The 20,206-nt window shown below is 42.0% G+C and overlaps 1 protein-coding gene across 1 annotated transcript; it reads left to right on the forward strand.

Moving 5' to 3' along the window:
- Positions 1 to 7,333: 7,333 nt before the first annotated feature.
- LOC306694372 (para-nitrobenzyl esterase) lies at positions 7,334 to 19,108 on the forward strand. Its single transcript, XM_079157207.1, has 10 exons — positions 7,334 to 7,405; positions 9,559 to 9,829; positions 10,361 to 10,781; positions 11,721 to 11,828; positions 12,121 to 12,317; positions 13,354 to 13,553; positions 13,641 to 13,699; positions 15,011 to 15,178; positions 16,647 to 16,874; positions 17,577 to 19,108. The coding sequence occupies exons 2-10, from the start codon at positions 9,566 to 9,568 to the stop codon at positions 17,717 to 17,719; spliced, it is 1,788 nt and encodes a 595-aa protein (XP_079013333.1). The 5' UTR covers positions 7,334 to 7,405; positions 9,559 to 9,565; the 3' UTR covers positions 17,720 to 19,108.
- Positions 19,109 to 20,206: the final 1,098 nt, after the last annotated feature.

The following is a 20,206-nucleotide window of genomic DNA, read 5'->3' on the forward strand; positions in this document are numbered from 1 at the left end:
TATATATATATATTTATTATATATATATATATATGTAAAAAGGTATTTTCAGCTTTTACAAAATCATGGACACTAACATAGTTGAGATTTAATTGCTCTACACTCATAATTTCTAAAAACAAAATTCATTGTGCATGTAAGATTCATGTCCCGTCTTTTTAATTAGTTTGTTATTCACACACACACACACACACACACACGTACTACATGAGCTCTTCAAACAGCTGACTGGACGCTGAGAGGAACGTCCTGAATGGATGCAGTTCTAGGATTCTGGGCTCTGATCCACACAACAACACAGCGTGAGCAGAACGGAGCCAGCAGGGATCCAAACATTCACCGAGCAGAGCGGCGGCAGATTCAAGCACACACACACCAGAAGAGGACGTTTCAGGAGCTCGTCAGAGACCTTCATGAGGTTCACTCTGCCAGAGAGACGCAAGAATCAAAGACATGCAGCACAACCACTTAAGATCATGCTACCAAATACACACACTAACACACACACACACACACACACATCAGTCTCCCACATCCATATCAACACACACACACTCATAGCTTTAGTTGCATATATCTGCTCCATCATACAGCAGCAATGCTCCGAGTGGAAACCAGGAAAATAGCACGTAAATGTCTGAAACGGGTGAAGAAGTGTTAAAAACTACAATTTTGAAGCTGTAAGAGTGTGTGTGTGTGTGTGTGTGTGTGTGTGTGTGTGTATGTGTGTGTGTGTGTGTGTGTGTGTGTGTAACCTCCGATCATGTGGACGAACATCGTTCATCGTTCAGCCTGAAGCGTCTCTTTGGTGAACGTGCAGAGATGTTTTTAACTGGATTATTTGATTTGCTGGTTCATTTGAAGTCTTTTGTCTCTTTCTGTGTTTTGCATTTAAAGTCCATTATTTGTGGCACGTACAACTTTGTGTGAGTTAAATTCAAAGCTCAATGGGAATATCTTGGCTAAATAAAGGTATAAACAGCTGACTGCGCTGGGCATACTTTTAATAATAGCCGAAGTGAAACGATAACTTTTAGGTTATTTTTCAGAATAAAGAAAAACCTCAATAATCACCTCAATGCAGTAATGCAAATAACTAAAGATCTCTGACACCAGAACGTTACTGAACAGTGAGTCACAGTTGAAGGACTCTCTACTTCTGGGTTTGCACAGATGAGAATGAAAAACACAACCCGAGCTGTAGAGGAACGTCGTGCATGTGTGAGTAGATGAAGACGCGCTGACGTCTCCGTCCTCCTGCTGCACGTTTCTACCTTTCAGCCGTCAGCTGGTTGCAGACAAACGGAGCAGCAGCTGAGTTCTTGTTCTGATCCTGCGTCAGGCAGAGAGGGACGGCTCTCTGTTAGCAAAGAGGTCTTATTTATGATCCCGCAGCACAAACTCATCGTTCGTCGTGTTGGGGGATCGTGTCCGTGACCTCGCCAGTCGCTGCGTTTTCTGGCTTTCATAACTCACGTCTGTCCCGGTCTGTGCGTTGGAACGACACCTCGCTGCCCTTTGGCGTTCAAATGCTAAAACAAAAGCGTCCGGCAAACACATTTCAGCTCCAAACAATAAAAGGCTTCATTTTTCAGCCAGAGGAGCGAAATGCCAAAAGCGTCCCCAGAGTTCAGCCCCGCGGCGGTTTGTTTGAGGCCGACAGGAACGCCACCAGCTGTGGGGGGGCGCGCTTTATGACGCCTCACATGCTTTTAAATATGCATGAAAGTGCAGCTATTCTACAGTCTGTGTTTAGCATCTGTAATCATTTCAGTTAGAGACACTGATGAGGTTTCATAGTGTTGGTAATCGTCTTCTCTTTGCATCCCGACATCAAGCAATGAATCAAACGCTCTGACAAGTGAAAATCCATCATGATAGTTTGGACGGAGGCCTGAAGGACCGACTGTGGTTGTAAAAGTGTCGTCCACACTGTTCACAAACATCTCTAAACTATGAAGACACAAGAAGACTCACAGAACCAGCGGCGATGGAACGTTATCCAAGCAATGAGTTAACTCAACAAGCTTTCTGACCGCTGAGCGCCGGCTGAGTGACCGCACGGTGCAGCAGTTTGTGCGCTTTTATTTCTGTTAGCTTTTAGTTATAAAAGGTTTTCAGAGAAAGTATGAGTCACTGCAACCACACGAGGTCCTTGAGCGCGCAGCCAGAACTGGACACACTGAGTACGAATGAGAGGTCGGCCGTGGACAGACACAGGAGGTGCACACTCACTCAGTCACTCCCCTCCTGTCTAAACGCTTCCTGTGGGTTCTGGGCAGTTCTACAGTCGGTTAGATTGGATGTGTGCGCTCGGATCTCTCTGATGTCCATTAAAAACCATACGTTCCATTTTGAAACAGTAATGTGTCGTCTGGTGGCGGATCACAGAGCTCGGAGCGGTCGTGTTGTTGACTGTCTCGTCCTCCGTCTTCTCTTTGTTGTCCTCCCAGCTGGCTCGGCGGACTGCGTCTCGTCCATTGAAGAGAGTTTTGCTTCTAAAATCAGCGTAATGACTTCGACGGCTCTGTTTAGCCTCGCAGTCATCAGAAGACACAAATAGAAAGACTTTGTTGTCGGCGCTGTGACGTGTTTTTTGGTTTGTTGGTCTGTTCGGTTCTTTGGAGGGATTTCAGAGGTTTGCATCAGAAGTTTGAGAAATCTTTTTCCAGCTCTGGTGTTACACACATGTGTCAATCAAAGAGCATCTGTGGGTTTATTGTGAGGTGTTTGAGTTACAAAGGCCTGGAAGGGTTTCAGGATTAGAGCTGATCCCGTCCTAAAAGGATGCATCTCATCTCCCTCTGCTCCATGTTCAGTCACTCGTTCCCACCAAAGACACGAGGAAAGAGATGCGAGTAGAGAGGAAACACGATTTTACACAAATTATTTACAGCAACGTTATTGTTTGATGATGAACGGCTCCGCTTTCTCCAAATAATAAATCATAGTAATTACTACTGCCAGCACAGCGGGGGTTTATTTTGACTATATATTCATTGTGATGTCTAATGTAAGAAGCTTAGACACGTTGATGCATTTAGTTTGTGTGTCCACCACGAAAACACATCCAAATTTACTTTCAATTGTCATTATTTTTGTCCAACACGAAACCAATAGATTGCATTTCATCGCTATTCTCGACCCGCTATGAAGTTACTCTACAGCATTTATTCAGGAATTATTTACATAAACGTTTGTTTGCCACAGAGCTTATTTTCTGCAATATTCTAAAATCTCGTTTGCTTCTTGTTGAGGAAACTTCCTCTGAGCTACAAAGTCCAGCAACACGCGCTCGTTGCGCGAATACGGTCTTTTCAAAATAAACTCCCGTCTTCGCAGGAAACAACTCAGTTTAGATCAAATAAGTTCAGAAGTCCACCTCCCTCTCTTGCTGTGTGGGCTTTTGTGGTCTTCATACTTCCTCGTTCATGATTACGTGGATAAGATAAAAATATATTTCTAGTGCAGCAATTTGTAATCTGCTAATTACAGCGCATTCTTTTTCACAGGTTAAGCTTCAGAGGCTGGATGGGACCAGACTTCATTTAAATGATGCGCCTCTCTTATTGTAGATAACGTACTCATTTTAACCCAAACCAGGACCTTTTCCTAAACCTAACTAAGTAGTTTTGTTGTCTAAACTTAACTAGTTTAGTTGTCGAAACCTAACTAAGTTTTTTCCTGTGAAGATGGATTTTATTTTGAAAAGACTGAAATTAACACATGTGCACGAAAAACGAGGATTCACTTTTCATAAGAAATCCCACCAACCGTTGTTTGAGGACACGTTAAACTCTGACAAAAGTACTTGAGTATTTGTACCGACTTTCCACCACTGGGTAACGAGAACAAATCCAAACATCGGATTTTTGTGATGTCAGATTTGGGGAAAGTGAAGAAAGAGGAAATGATGGAAGAGAAATGTCCATTAAACAGGAAACTACATCTCCTTCAGCCTAGAAAACACCACCTCGTCCTCCAGAGGAAAAGAGATGTTTAAAACCAGATTTAGACTATTTCTGTCATCCGTTTCCTGATTACAGCCAAGTGTAAGTTCTGTTATGTCTATATCTATACATATATAGATCTATAGATCTATAGATCTATGCCTCCCATGAATCCTTCTTCAAACCTCTCCTTATATTACCTTTCAGGCAGGAGGAAGAATGGTGGTAATCTCTGAGATTCTTCCATAAATTCTGACTGAAAGAAAAAGACAAATGTCACGACACACACACACACACGCACACACACACTCCCGTCACAGTGTAATTCTGGCCTCTTGCTTTAGATGAATGTTTCTACCCGGAGAGTAAACAAGATTGTGAGAGCGTGTTAATACCATCCAGCTGGGTGAAACTGAAGCAATCGTTCATCTCTTTCTCTCTCCTCCACCTCGATCCTGTTTCATCACACTGTGAAGGGAAACGCAGAGTTTATGAGGAAACATTTAAATCAAGACTAAATGTGTGTTTTTCTTCCTGTGAGGCTTTAACGCTGCGAACAAAGGAGACTGAATGTGGTGACATCCTTAAAACTAATTTAGAAAATCAGATTTGGGCCACAAAAAAAAAGCTGAGGTTTGATTTATTCTTTGTTGTTCATATTTTCAAACAATATGTTCAAGAGAAAAAGCATGAAGACTAAAGCGGTTTCCAGTTCAATTTAAACGTGTGTATTTCAGGGAACTAGATATAGCTGGTGACGTTTTGAAGCCTTGAGTCGTCGCCATCTTGTTTTGTTTTTGACTCTAAATGGACCATCATGTACTAAATGAACATCATGCTGTATTGAAGAAGACTTGAAACTAGAGATTGAGACCATAAACTCATGTTTACAATGTTTACTGAGGTAATAAATCAAGAGAGAAGTAGAGTCATTTTCTCATAGACTTCTATACAACCAGAGGAGTCGCCCCCTGGTGGCCACTAGAGAGAATGCAGCTTTAACTCTCTGCAGGTTGCTGTCTGATCCGCGTACACGCTGCTAATAGAATGTGACCGTCTGCGGGTCAGAACACCTGGAATGTGGTTCGGATCTCAAAGCGTACTCTCCGGTCCATACAATCTAAATTGACAGTTACCAGTTATTGGAAGAAAAGCCGACTATTAACTAACAATAGAACAAGAATATGAAAAATAACATGTTATCTTATAAACCTCACGTATAGTTTATGTGACAGTCCGTGAACGCTTTAATAGTTTGTTTATTGGATTAAATACAAAGTAGCAGAAACAAGAAAACAACTCTGAACTCTCAACAACTGAATTTTTTTCTTTCAACAAGAGTAACGAAAAACATCTACAAACAAATACACAACAATTACATGAAGAAGAAAAGAAAGAAAGAATATTTACATACACTTTATCCACCTGTGGGGGCGGGGCCTGCTGCAGGCTGGCCAATCGGCAGAGGCGGAGCCACGGATGAAGGCAGGAAGCCTCAGAGTTCAGCCGGTCTTCACTTATATATAGTTTTGTGTTGATGCTGAGAGTTGGACTTGAGGTTTGTGGTGAGAGGTTGTGGACGGCCTGTACATCGGCAAACACGTAGTTGATCTTCTGTGTCTAGATACACGAGGATTATCGGTCGGGGCCTCGTCTGTTTCAAAGGTAGTCCGGCTTAGTTTTGGTTCTATTGATTTCAATTGTTTGGCACGACCACGCCTGTCCCGTCCTCTCCACGAGTGAAATAAATATTATTTATGGTTTATTTGTGTTATTCCCTAATCGTCCCCTGGACCAGAAGAAATGGGGACGTAACAATAATCACAGAGTCTATGACCTTTGGCCTCTGGTCACCTCTACAGGTTGTGATATTACAACGTTTAATTATTAACCTGAAGCGAACATTTATTTAAATTTTTTATTAAATGTCACCAGACGGTCAACTGGACGACCAGAACGAGGAAACTAACTTCAATTTAACAACAAAATCCTGAATGAATCAAACATCCCAGAGAGCCTGATGAGCAGGTTGTTATCTATTGTTATCTATTGTTATCTATTGTTATCTATTGTTATCTATTAAAGGTAATAAGTGACTCCATCGCTGGTTAAACTGACACTGAAGCCACAGAAATCGTTCCCTTTGTGGTTAAATCCGTCACAAACTCATCAGATTGATGAGTAAAAAGGCCTGACGGGGCAGAAAACGTGGCCCTCGGGGGCCCCCGGTCGATCCCTCGGATCACACAGATTAATGAAAACATTTACGCCGGCCAATAGACACGCATTGATTTCTACTGTAATGTGGGTTCGTGGTGGCGCTCATTATGGGATGCTGCTCATCGACAGACTGAAGGTGATAATTGAGCGGCGAGCCGTGAGACGCCTCGAGCTGCTGGAAGTAATGAGACGACTTCAGAGAGTTCAGACCGACGGGGTTTAGAAGCAGCATCGTGTTCACCAGAGCACCGAATGTGGATTCATCCGCTGCTGAAAGTAGTCCCCAACAAGGTCCCTGTTTCCTCCTGTTTGTTTGATTAAAACATAAAGTGTAAAGTAAACTTTATTTTCATATTTTCATTCTTTTAAATCACGTCTTAAAATCAATTTTTACTGACTGGCTTTTATGTGATATTTTCGTTTTGCTGCTTTATTTTATTTTATTTTATTTTATTTGACTAAATCATTATAATATATTTTTTAAATGCGTTTTATTTTATTTCTTAGTTTGTTCTTTTGTTATGTTGAATCTATTGTTCAGTTTGATCATGGTTTAAACATTACTTTAGTGTGTCTGTTGGTTTTTAATCTTTTTATGGGATTTGTTGATAAAAACAGAAATATAGAATAAATCCAGTCTCAAGAGAAACGCCAGAACTTTAATTATTAAAATGACTTCTACATGAGAGATGTTTACACATTAATGCCTCTATAAAAATAATCAGTTATTATAATAGTTATTTATAATATTCTGAAATGAGACATTCTGCGTAATGATGGTACTTTAAGTATATTTAGATACTTTTATACTTTTAATAGAGAGTGAGGAAGCTCAAACATGTGTTTGAAGTAGTTCTCCCATCTCTTCTTCACAATGTGGAATTTTCCAAAAATTAATTGTACAAAAACATATATTTTCCTCCTCATGACCTTCAAAACATAAACACGTCTTTACCCTGAAGCTGGTTTTCACTTTGAATAAAGTTAAACATTAACATTCAGTGATAAAATAATCATATTATGTGTATTATTATTATTAAAATAAAACCACTGAATAAAACAAACGACAGAACCACGAGAACGTGCCTCGGGCACACGCAGCAGCGTGTGACGACATCACGTAAACTGACGTAAGACTCCCCCCCCCCCCCCCCCCCCCCCCCCCCTCGGGGTGAAATCCTAGTTTTCGGGAAGTAATCCTAGTAATCCAGAGTTCAGAGAGTCGCGCGGACATGGTGAGTACAGAAACGAGACTTTCTACAGAAAAGAGACTTTTATCTCGTAAAGGAACCGGAAGTCCAGAATAAAGTCCAGAGTAAACACGAGAGAGGACAGAATACGTGTTATTAAAAATAGAAACATGAAGTCCGACCGAGAGTTTGATCCGCGGGTTTAAATGCGACACACAGATTATAATCATGATGTTGATTTCATATTTAAATATTCATCTGTTTGTTGTTACGAAGTTAAAGTTCTCTTCATATCCTGTCCGAGGGTTATTGCTCCACACGTTTCCTCTTTGGTGCGTGTGCGTGTGTTCGTGTTTACGCACGTGCATGCGCTTTTCAACTGTACAACACGTGACCGTATCAATAAAGAAAACCCTTAAAGTCAACAGATTTATCTGAATTTAAAAAATGAGATTCATACCAGAGGAATGTTTTATTTTGAAATATTATTTATGTTAGCAGATATATCTTTAAGGCAAATAAATAACAGAAATATTTTAAACTGATTCATGTTTATGTGAAAGAACATGAAGAACAGAGTATTCTGAGGAAGTTAGAGATACAGTAACAGATGAGGACAAGGCTAATAATACTAATACTTGCTACTACTACATAATACTACATGATACTACTACATGATACTAATACATAATACTACATGATACTACTACATAATACTACATGATACTACTACATAATACTACATGATACTACTACATAATACTACATGATACTACTACATGATACTACTACATAATACTACATGATACTACTACATAATACTACATGATACTACTACATAATACTACATGATACTACTACATGATACTACATGATACTAATACATAATACTACATGATACTACTACATAATACTACATGATACTAATACATAATACTACATGATACTACTACATGATACTACTACATAATACTACATGATACTAATACATAATACTACTAGTACTTATGCATGATGCTGGTCTGGGCCTGAGCACATTTTCATAAAGTCATAATGCTGCCTACTGGCAACAGGAAATGACACGTTTTATACTTTGATGTACTGCGTCTCAGATTTGGGACGGTGAGCCGTAAGACATCGATGACGCTTCATCATGAATATTGTGAGTTGTCGTTAAACGCTGTTGCCGTGGCAACACGTCACTCATAATTCATCTCTAATATCTATTTTATATTCATATTAAAACATCTCCTTCAAACTACTGGATTTATTCTAGTTTATCACCAAAACTACATTTTACAGATGACATGTGAACACATCATGATAACGTTATAATGTACCTTCAGCCAGTACTCATGTTCACTGAGCAGAGCCTGAAGGCATCATGATGTCACTGAAGTGAACCGTTGGTTAGCCGTTAGCGGTGCTGCTAACGTTACTAGCTCTCCTCCTGTTGGTTTAAACACCGATTGGTTGTTTATAATGAAACATGATCAGAGATCAGAGACTAGAAGTAGTACAACTTTATTTACACTGTGGTGGTTAATGGTAAAACTTTATTTACACTGTGGTGGTTAACGGTAAAACTTTATTTACACTGTGGTGGTTAACGGTACAACTTTATTTACACTGTGGTGGTTAACGGTAAAACTTTATTTACACTGTGATGGTTAACGGTAAAACTTTATTTACACTGTGATGGTTAACGGTAAAAGTTTATTTACACTGTGATGGTTAACGGTAAAACTTTATTTACACTGTGGTGGTTAACGGTAAAAGTTTATTTACACTGTGATGGTTAACGTTAAAACTTTATTTACACTGTGATGGTTAACGGTAAAACTTTATTTACACTGTGGTGGTTAACGGTAAAACTTTATTTACACTGTGGTGGTTAACGGTAAAACTTTATTTACACTGTGGTGGTTAACGGTAAAACTTTATTTACACTGTGATGGTTAACGGTAAAACTTTATTTACACTGTGATGGTTAACGGTAAAACTTTATTTACACTGTGATGGTTAACGTTAAAACTTTATTTACACTGTGATGGTTAACGGTAAAACTTTATTTACACTGTGATGGTTAACGGTAAAACTTTATTTACACTGTGATGGTTAACGTTAAAACTTTATTTACACTGTGATGGTTAACGGTAAAACTTTATTTACACTGTGATGGTTAACGTTAAAAAAAGAGTGAAGATGAATGAGGATGCTTACGAGGTCCCGGAGAGGACGGAGTACCGCTACCTGGTGCAGGAGGAGGAGGAGGAGGAGGTTCAGTACGTCCGTCACAGACACTACATCAGCCCCCTGCTGGTGCTCTCCAGACGCTGCATCGTCCTCCTCTGCCTCGGCGTGCTCGCTCTGCTCTCCCTCGCCGCCTACCTCGGCTACGTCGCCCAAACGCTGCCGCCGGGCGTCGCCCAAGTGTCCACGGATTGCGGCGAGTTCAGAGGGAGACACGTGAGTTTGGACTCAAGAGAGACATAAATAAATACAAGACATACACAATAATATTACAGCCATCTTTTCAAAATAAGAATTATAGATAAAAGAGAATAAAAAATGGCGTTTAGCTCAATCACAGAAAACTAAAATCTCCTCAAACTAAGCTGACCTCACATCCCTCTTTTGTTGTAATCCTCTGTCCTTAACTCTTCTAACAAGACACCAGAACCGTGATCAGCGCCTTACTGTGCAGAACTAATAATGGAACATTGTCATAAAAATGATTATTAAGTATTGGAACTCAGCATGAAATCTCTGCTGTAATTAAGTTCATGCATCACTTTTACATTTAGTTTTGCTTCTAACTTCCAATTTGTTTTTATTTTCTCATCATGATGTCATTTTTTACAGCGTTGACTTCCTCTCAGTAAAGAGTATTTATAAGTTAATCACAGATGTATTCACTTTGCAGCGGTCGTTTGCAATGATATTAAACACAATCCCTTCTCCTCATCTAACGTCCCTTTTGAATCCTTTCTTTCTCAGAATGATGGAGCCTACTCCTTTAAGGGCATTCCTTACGCCGCTCCACCGGTCGGTGACCTGCGTTGGGCGCCTCCAGCCGACCCCGTGTGCCGGGCCAGGGTGACGGACGCCGGCCGCTTCCGCAGCATGTGTCCCCAGGTGCGTCCGCTGTCCATCGAGGGTAAGGTCACGGGTCAGGAGGACTGCCTCTTCCTCAACGTGTGGACGCCCACGCTGCAGCCCGACGCCAAGCTGCCCGTCGTGGTGTGGATCCACGGGGGATACCTGCACATGCTCAGCGGAGGAGAGCGGGGCTACTCGCCCACGGAGAAGCTCGCTGCCGACACGGAGATGGTCTACGTCAGCTTCAACTACAGACTCAACGCCTTCGGCTTCCTGGCTCTGGAGATCCTGAGAGAAGGTTCTCCAAAGAACACCTCAGGTCAGTCCGTGACGCTCACTGTGAGTTTATATATGATGATATATCTGAGTTTATATATGATGATATATCTGAGTTTATATATGATGATATATCTGAGTTTATATATGATGATATATCTGAGTTTATATATGATGATATATCTGAGTTTATATATGATGATATATCTGAGTTTATATATGATGATATATCTGAGTTTATATATGATGATATATCTATATATATTTAAGTGTATTAAAGGTCACATATAAATAATTTAATTATGTTTACATTAAAATACGTTTTTCATCAATAAAGTCAGGATGTCGACTAAAACACTCAAAGTGAGCCATCAGCACATGACATCATTTCCTGTTCCTGTCATACTGGACTTCCTGTTGACATGTTGTGCTCGTTCAGGTGCGTCAGTGTTCAGGTCACCAGGTCACAGGCAGCAGTTCTTTATCACAGTGTTTGTGGGTCAGAGAGCAGCTGCAGGAAGCGTTTAACAGCGTCCGTGTGGTTGTTGCATTGAAGTCCTAACGGCTGTTGAAATAGAAGTCTTTACCGTGTGAATACTTAATGAACGTTAATGTGACAAACGGAGAAGATTTATCTTCTGTGTTGACGTTTGCATCCTCGCACACTGTGAGACGCTAATTAGAGTGTTTGTGAGTCGAGCTGGGTGTAATTTTAATACATTACGTTACATAATCCAAACACGCTGTGACCCTGATGTGAGATGACCCGTTGAATGAGAAGAGATCCTCGCGTGACTCGATGTGGGGGGGGGGGGGGGGGGGGGGGGTGAGTCCTTCATGGCCCCAGTTCTTAGAGTTAAATTTAGTTCAGGGAGCTCCAGAGAGCTGCGTTTGTATCTGACGGAGAAAATGGGACGGCAAGGAAACAAGGTCACATCGTTGTTAATCGACCCCCCCCCCCCCCATCCTACCTCCTCCACAGGGAACTACGGCTTCATGGACCAGATCGCAGCTCTGAAGTGGGTCCAGAGGAACATCCACGTGTTCGGAGGAGACCCTGAGAAAGTCACCATATTGGGACAGAGCTCTGGTATGAACTGAGTCATTGAGTCCTGCTGTGATAATTACTAATAACTAATAACACACTTATAAAAAAAACAACATTATAAAATGTTAATTACAGTAAATGGATTACAATGATGCCAAAATAACTACATAATGATGCTGATTTGTAAGAAGTCTGAATTCATGTCTCATGTGGAGTTTGGTGCTATGCTATGCTAACATTGTAGCAGCTCCATCAACACTCAAAATAACGTCACCTAAGTGTAAGTCCGTCAGCGTGGTTATTGTTTGTGCCGTACGGTTTGTGGTGTATGAAGGTGGGACGTCAGTGTGGATCATGATGACGTCTCCGCTGGCGAAGGGTCTCTTCCGCGCGGCGGTGGACACGAGCGGCTCGTCCGTCCTCGACGCGTCTCTGGAGCGAGCCGAGTCCGACAACCTGGTGTTCCTGAAGAAGACGGGCTGCAGAGACCGGGCCTGCCTCAGACGTCTGTCCATCAGACGGGTCCTCGAGGTAGGAGACGGGCGGACGGGTTGTCTCGGCTAAGAGGGAGCTTTGAAGTTATTTAATAGCTATAAAAGAATACAGCACGGTAGTTATTCTCTTTTTATTAGTTTCTAATATTTGAGGATTTCCCAAAATATCAGATTCACAGCTCATCTTTATGATAAATTGAGACATTTGGATGGATTATTGTGTCCAAAGCACCTGAATGAAAGTTTCTAATCTTACATTTTAATAAAGAAAGTGGAGACTAAACTTAGCTGAAAGATTTTTTTTGTTACTGTGGAACTTCAGAGGTATTCCAAACCTCATTAAGATTCATTGAATAAAAATATAGCTTCCATTCAATTCAATAATTCCACCATAACCTGAAGATGAATTATTGAATAGTGTATTTTATGAAATGAAATAACAAACGAGCTGCTGCTGAACATATAATATGAGCAGCACTCATGTTGAGGTTATCACGGTCTGTAAAATGTCGCTTCGACTTTGAACGTCATGTTTTATTTTACTGCACTTTAAAGTAGTAATAAGTTGATTTCCCTTTAAAATGAGTCAGGAAACAGTTTTCCCAAAAACTTTCAAGTGAGATGGATCGCTCACTGTGAGTTTCTAAAGCTGAAATTAATTGTGTTTAGTTCATTCATGTCTTAAACTTGAGCATAGTTTACTCAAAATTATGAATTTGGTTGACTATAAAATGTGAGTTCAGACAACTTAAAGATCTGAGTTATGTTAAATCCGTCGCTGTATTGTTTAGTTTTTCTGAAGTCTGTTTCTCTCCATTTTTCTTCCATTTTTCTTCCATGTGACTAGTTTAACTAGCAGTACTTTAGTTAATGTAACCCTCTGCTGACCAACCTGAGAACTACAACACTTGCAGTTTAAAACGTGTGACTGCTCGTGTTTCTCCACAACCAAACGTTTTCATAATCTAGTCTTCTTCTGGATTGTGTGTCTGAAGTTTTATGGTTCTAAACATCACATCATGAGCTCTTGTTTTCTTCTCTCGGCACCTTTTAATCCCTAAATATTCTCGTAGGCCGTCCCGTGGCAGGACTACCCCTCCTGGGCCTCAGAAGACGCCGTAGATCTCCCCACCAGAGGGCGCTTCACCGGGCCGGTCGCCGTGGTGGACGGTTACGTCCTGGAAGCTCCGCCTTTCGAGGTGTGGGAGAGGAAAGGAGGCCACAGCGACGTTCCTTTTGTCGTCGGGACGATGGAGCAGGAGGTCGACTTCAGGTGAGAGCTCACCTGGTTCAGGGTTCATCTCCGTCAGCTGTGATCCTCCGTCAGACTGTACTGAGACGTCTGTGTTTCCCTCTGCAGCCCCCCGGCTGCAAACATCTCCATGTGGACCTGGGGGGACTACCAGTGGTTTGTAACAGGTAACAGCTGCACTGGGAACATCTGCACAGGGAACATCTGCACAGGGAACATCTGCACAGGGAACATCTGCACAGGGAACATCTGCACAGGGAACATCTGCGTTAACCCTCTGAACTCAAATCAGTTTCAGGGCTTTCAGACGTAGAGAGAACTACAACATGTCTTTAGTGCAGAATAACAGTAATAATAAGTTATGATGTCATCAATCATAAAAAAAGAAAAGAAGCAAGTACAATTTCTTTCATAATATATTTTACAAAAAGTGGCAAAACAATGGAATCTATAGAACTTGTTCCCAAGTGTCCACAAGTGTTTCCAATATTGGGAAAAAAAGGAGGCTCTACATGTTATAAATATTAAATTATTCACGTTATTATTCTCTCTTCCTCTCTCTTCTCTTCCTCTCTCTTCTCCTCTCCTCCTCTCCTCTCTCCTCTCCTCTCCTCTCCTCTCTCTTCTCCTCTCCTCTCTCCCCTCTCCTCTCCTCTCCTCTCCTCTCTCCTCTCTCCTCTCTTCCTCTCCTCTCCTCTCCTCTCTTCCTCTCTCCTCTCCTCTCTCCTCTCCTCTCTCCTCTCCTCTCTCTTCTCCTCTCCTCTCTTCCTCTCCTCTCTCCTCTCTCCTCTCCTCTCTCTCTCTTCTCCTCTCCTCTCTCCTCTCCTCTCTCCTCTCCTCTCCTCTCCTCTCTCCTCTCCTCTCTCCTCTCCTCTCTCCTCTCTCCTCTCTCCTCTCTCTTCTCCTCTCCTCTCCTCTCTCCTCTCTCTTCCTCTCTCCTCTCCTCTCTCCTCTCCTCTCTCCTCTCCTCTCTCTTCTCCTCTCCTCTCTTCCTCTCCTCTCTCCTCTCTCCTCTCCTCTCTCTCTCTTCTCCTCTCCTCTCTCCTCTCTCTTCTCCTCTCCTCTCCTCTCTCCTCTCTCTTCCTCTCTCCTCTCCTCTCTCCTCTCCTCTCCTCTCTCCTCTCCTCTCTCCTATGCTATGCTATGCTATCCTGCCGGTGGGTTTTGGGGTTCAGAGGGTTGGATGTAAGATAGAGCGTCCCAGGTTTAGGTCAGTGGGGCCCAATAACTGGACCACAAATCTTTCTGAATGATGTCACAGAGACAATCAACGACGTCAGAAGACTTTGTCTTTGTCACTACCCGTCAGCGGAACATAGAGTCGCTTGTCGTCTGCATAACAGTGGACGTTCATATTTGACCTCCGTGTTATGATCTGACTCAGAGGAAGCACATGAATATGAAACAGTACAGGACCAGGAGCAGAGCCCTGTGGAGTGTGTTCCTGTGACTCATCGTCTCCGCTCTGCTCCTCACAGATAAGCTGCAGTCCTTCAGTGGGAATCTCCCCACAGAGGCGTTGGCGCTGTACCCGAGCTCCGCCCCCTGCCCCACCGCGGGCCGCTGTCCGGAGAGGGCCTACACCACCATGGTGTCCGACATCAGGGTCAGCTGCCCCAACAACGACCTGGCCCGCAGGGCTGCAGGTAAAGAAGCCCACGAGTCTCACAGTAAACACAGAACGTGAACATAGATCAGAGAGTCACATGACCTCCTGCTGCCGTCCAATCGTTTCCTTTTCTTAGACTGAAGTGACCTGAAAGTCTCTGAAGCAGCAGCTGCAGAAAGCTGCTTCAGTGCTTCCTTTCCTACCTCCTTTAGCATAGGGGACACTTTACCAAAGGAAAGGAGATAATAACGTTGCACCTTTCTGTTATAATATACGATAACTATAATAACTTCTCTTTAACAGGATTCACTTTGTTTGTTGTTCAATAAGTGGATTTCAGGTCACAGCTGTTTTCCCATAATTCCACTGGGAGTTGTAGTTTTATTAAAACATGTTGAATCCTTGAACTCTGACAAAAGACATTTTATTCCTCATTAAACATTTAGAAAATGATTCAGTGTTGTTTACATGCCACAAGTCTACTTCTTCTTCTTCTTCTTCTTCTTCTTCTTCTTCTTCTTCTCCTTCTTCTTCTTCTTCTTCTTCCTCTTCATTTTCTTCTTCTTTTTATCTTCTTCCCGTTCTTCTTCGTCTTTATTGTGACTTAAACTTAATGTTTGAACTGTGTTTTGATCTTCGTCTGTACAGCTCGTCATCGTCTCGTTTCAAACCCTTTGAACTTCTCGTCATACGTCACGTGTTCATAACTGTGTGATGAGTCGTCATTTCATAATCATATGAAATGTCTCTTCACACACACAGGACGTTAGTTGAGTTCATTACGAGCTGCTTTATTGTGAAACAGATCTGGAGCGTCTCGTCTCTGATTGGCTGCTTCCTGCAGCTCGTCTGGCCTGCGGCGCTCGTTAGGCTCAGTCAGCGGAGACGCTCTGAGTGAACTGACATTCAGCTGTTGTGAGAGGCAACTGCAAGGCATGCTGGGTGATTTTGTGTTATGATGCACAGCCCGTTATTATTCCCGTTTGCAGAATAACGGCCGATCTGGATTGACGATGAATGAAGGATTTCAAGGCTCATCACACTTTTATTTTCAGCATAAAGCTTCTCAAACAGATCATGTTGACTCAGATATTCAATAAAAACCAAATTCAGCAGAACGGCTTAAAGCCGGAGACATTTCTTTTCTTAATATTAATATCTCTTCTTCCTCTGAGCCAGAGAGACAAATGTGGATTCATCCGCCGCTGAAAATAGTCCCCAACAAAGCCTCTATTTTGGTTTGTTGGATTAAAAACGACATTGATCAGCTGTTGAAAGATGTCTTCAGTAGGAACCAATGGGCTTTGAGCTGAGACAGTATTGAATTATATTTAAACATTCTTTAAACGCTTTTATCCAAAGCGATTCTGTCACATTCTACCCCGTGGGCACAGCTCCGTGTGGTGTCTCGCCTGGTGTGAAAACTCTTGATTCTACAGATTCAGTTTGTTTGAATATGAAGTTGTTGCCTGTTGCTATAAAATGAAACCTCTCCCCGTGTTCAGCGGCGCTCCACAGTCCCGTGTACCGGTACGTGGTGACGCACACGCCTTCGGGACCCGTCACCGTGTCCACCGACCTGCTGCCGTTCTCCAGCCGCTTCTCCTTCCACTGTCTGGACGTCGTCGCCTTCTTCGGCGGGCTGGAGTTCGTTCTGGGGAAACCTCTCTCGGATCGGGACGAGAGCTTCCGGGACGTCGTCACTCGTCACCTCGTCCACTTCGCCAAAACAGGTGAAGATGCTTCAAACATCAAACCCTGACCCCCGGGTGCACTGTCGCTTTAAGTAGTGGACGATGTGTCTTTGTTTTACGTTGTTCTGTGTTCGAAAATGTCCTTTAAATTATAAAATTGACCACATTTAACAGAGGGAAGTCCGTAATTTGATCATTTTTAATTTGACATTAAAATAATAAAGAAACAAAGAAACACTCATCATGTTTAAACCACCTGACTCGTCTAATATCTTGTGTATTTAGGAGATTAAAGGTTTTAAAACGGTTTTAATGCTTTTCCTCTAACTGACAAGGACAACACATTTAAGAAATGTAGTAATCCGTGTTGGAAGCCAGGAGCTCAGACTGGACCAGTCCATGAAGTCTGGTGTTTTACTGCGTTTGGAGTCCCAAAGAATGTTCAAAGAAATCACTGGAAACGGTCAGAGTTCGATGCAATAGAGTTTATTCTCTGAGCAAAGAAATAAACCCGAGCAGACACCAGAGAACTGACTTCTCTGCTCTGAACATGGTCTTATTTATAGCTCCTCTGTCTGACCGATGCTCCACAAACAAACACAGAAAAGAAAACACAAATATTGAATCTGAACATCTGGAACAAGTCAAGAAAAGTCAAATATGGAAGTAAAATGACCACAAAGTTGTGGATCGTTATGTGTCAACTTTCTTGTGGATCACACGTCTTCTTCTGTCTCGCAGGTAAGATGGAGGCTGAGTGGCCAGAATACCCAGCAGCCACTGCTCTCCTGTCCGACCGGCTGTCTGCGGTCCAGAACTACTCGTCGGCGCGGTGTCAGCTGTGGAAGGAGAACGGCCTGTTCGCGTACGCCTGGGCCAACTGACCAACCAACTGACCGACCAACCGACAACCTGACCAACCGACAACCTGACCAACTGACCAACCGACCAACCGACAACCTGACCAACCGACAACCTGACCAACTGACCACAGACTTACTGGTTCATCCCCAGACGTCCTTACAGTCTCTGCTTCACTGAGGTGATCTCATGTAGTCAGACCTCCGTCTCACCCGGCAGCCTTTTGAAAAACACTCTGTACGTTTTGTCGGTTTGAAGTAATGTTTGAGTTCTCTTTGTATGAACAACAGCCACATCTGTGTTTGAATAACTCCATTAACCTCGAGGGTTAGTTCACCAAAATGACTTAAAGTCGACGCGGAAGTATCTTGAAAAGCTGCGTTCTCGCTAATGTCCACCAGGGGGCGACTCCTCTGCTTGTATAGAAGTCTACGAGGAAATTAAATGAAATGAAGCGAGAGCGCTGATGCGAAGTCATCACTCCTCACCGTCATTAACGTCCACTAACGGAGCTCGTTTCTGCTGCTGACCGGCTCACGTTGTTGTTGTACGTGACGGAATTATGGAAAGAGCGTCTCTCACACAGAAGTCTCGTTCTGAAAGCTCGTGATGTCGGAAGACGACACAAGGTGGAAATGTCAGAGTTTGTTGTGTTAAGAGTACAGAAAGCACATCTAAAATATTTAGATGACTTCGACAACGTGGATGTGACGCAAGATTTAAGAACGAGACTTCTCCGATCGAATCAGCAGACGCGATCTTTTGGGTTCTTTCCATGACGGTGTCACAGACTCATCATACTGATCAGAAACAAGCTCTCTGAGTGGACGGACAAACGTTTTCTATTCCCCAATAGTCACAAAAATATGGAAAATAGAGTCCAGGTTGAATAATATGGACGTTACAGTAGAAACCTCACCACCGCTCCATCTAACCCTCTGAATGTGTTCAACATGAACACGTTTCTAAGTTCAGGGAGGTGACTGTAGTGAAAAATGAACGTGAGCCGTGAAGGATGGATATTTGTGTGTTTTTATAACATGTCAGAGTCAGTTTGTCTGAACTTATGAAGTTCTGCTGTTTGCACTGATTCATAACCTCAATGCTTTGCCACTAAGACTTTTGCACTTGTTTTATTACATGAATATTGTATTGCACTCACAGTTGTTTTCTTGTTTATTACCGTTTTTTGTTCCAGATGTTTAGTGGATGAGGTCAGCCAACCGAGTTTATATTTACACTCCACTAAATCTAAACCACGGTTCACTTCACCGTGTTTGCTTTTGGGAAGCTTTGTCTTGTTTTTGTGCTTTGAAAACAGTTATTAATCTCGCAGCATCATGCTTGGTTGTGTGTTGATGCAGAGACATTGTATCACTTGTTATATGCTCAATAAATTGACACCACATGAATGATTTCATTTGCGTTTAGTTTGTAAGAATAGTTCAACGTTCTGCACGCTGAATGTAGCGATGTGTGTTTGTTTTGTACACTTTGGATTTGTTCATCTCAGATTGTTCTAGAAGCAAAGACGGGACTGTGAGAAACAAGTTAAATGATCTGAATAGTCAGATTAGATACTTTGTGCTTCTGATCAAGAGGAAAGAAAGTAGCAGCAGTGACAGAGCAACATTCAGAGTTAAATGTGTGATAGTTAGTTAGCATAGCGGCTAGCTTTGTTAGTATTAAACTGATCAGAGGAACTAAATCACAAATAAACAGTTTCAACAGATAATGTTCCAACATTTGGAATGTGTAGCAACAGAGCAACAAACTGAAACTGCTGGTTTTTAATTCAGAGGAACGAATAAAAGGTAAAAGTAGCTCTTTAGTTGAACTCAGAATGTGTCGTTAATCCAACAAAAGCTTGAGTTTAAGTTCTTTGAACGTCAAACTGCGTCTTTGTTCTGAGTTATTTATAACATTTGTTAAAGTGGTTGAAAAGCTAAACGTGGATATGTTGAGGGCTTTGGAGGGATTTGTATTTATTAAGAGGATTCTAGATTCTTGTTTCACATCATTTTCTCATTTTCAATAACATGATGTTGAACCGGTTCCGCTGCAGCACGAGGAATCCAGACGACCAGAAGCTTTAGGATTCTCAGAACTTTAGATGCACAAAAACATATTCCCCATTTTAAATGTCTCAGCACTCTTAACAAGGTAGTAATGAGGTATTTAGATGTAAAAAAAACAAAAACAGTTGACTTACCAAATGCTGATTACATCCTCCTTTCTTTGTTGACAAAGAGTTTCATCCCACGGTTAAATCCCAACTCACAAATCCGTTTCTCCTCCTTCAGCCGTTGAGTGTTAAAAAACAAAGCTAGGTAAAAAAAATAATAATCTACACCAAGCAAAATGCAAAAAATATCATAACTTCTTCCATATCTTTCAATTTGAACTCTTACTACTCCGACTAAGCCTCTGCTGTAAGTTTCGTTTAACAATAGTCACGTGCTCGCCCACTGACCAATCACAGCTCACGCTGCACCTCACTGCAGAGCTGC

The sequence above is a fragment of the Pholis gunnellus genome (genome assembly GCF_910591455.1).
Source record: "Pholis gunnellus genome assembly, chromosome: 1".
Classification (NCBI taxonomy): Eukaryota; Metazoa; Chordata; class Actinopteri; order Perciformes; family Pholidae; genus Pholis; species Pholis gunnellus.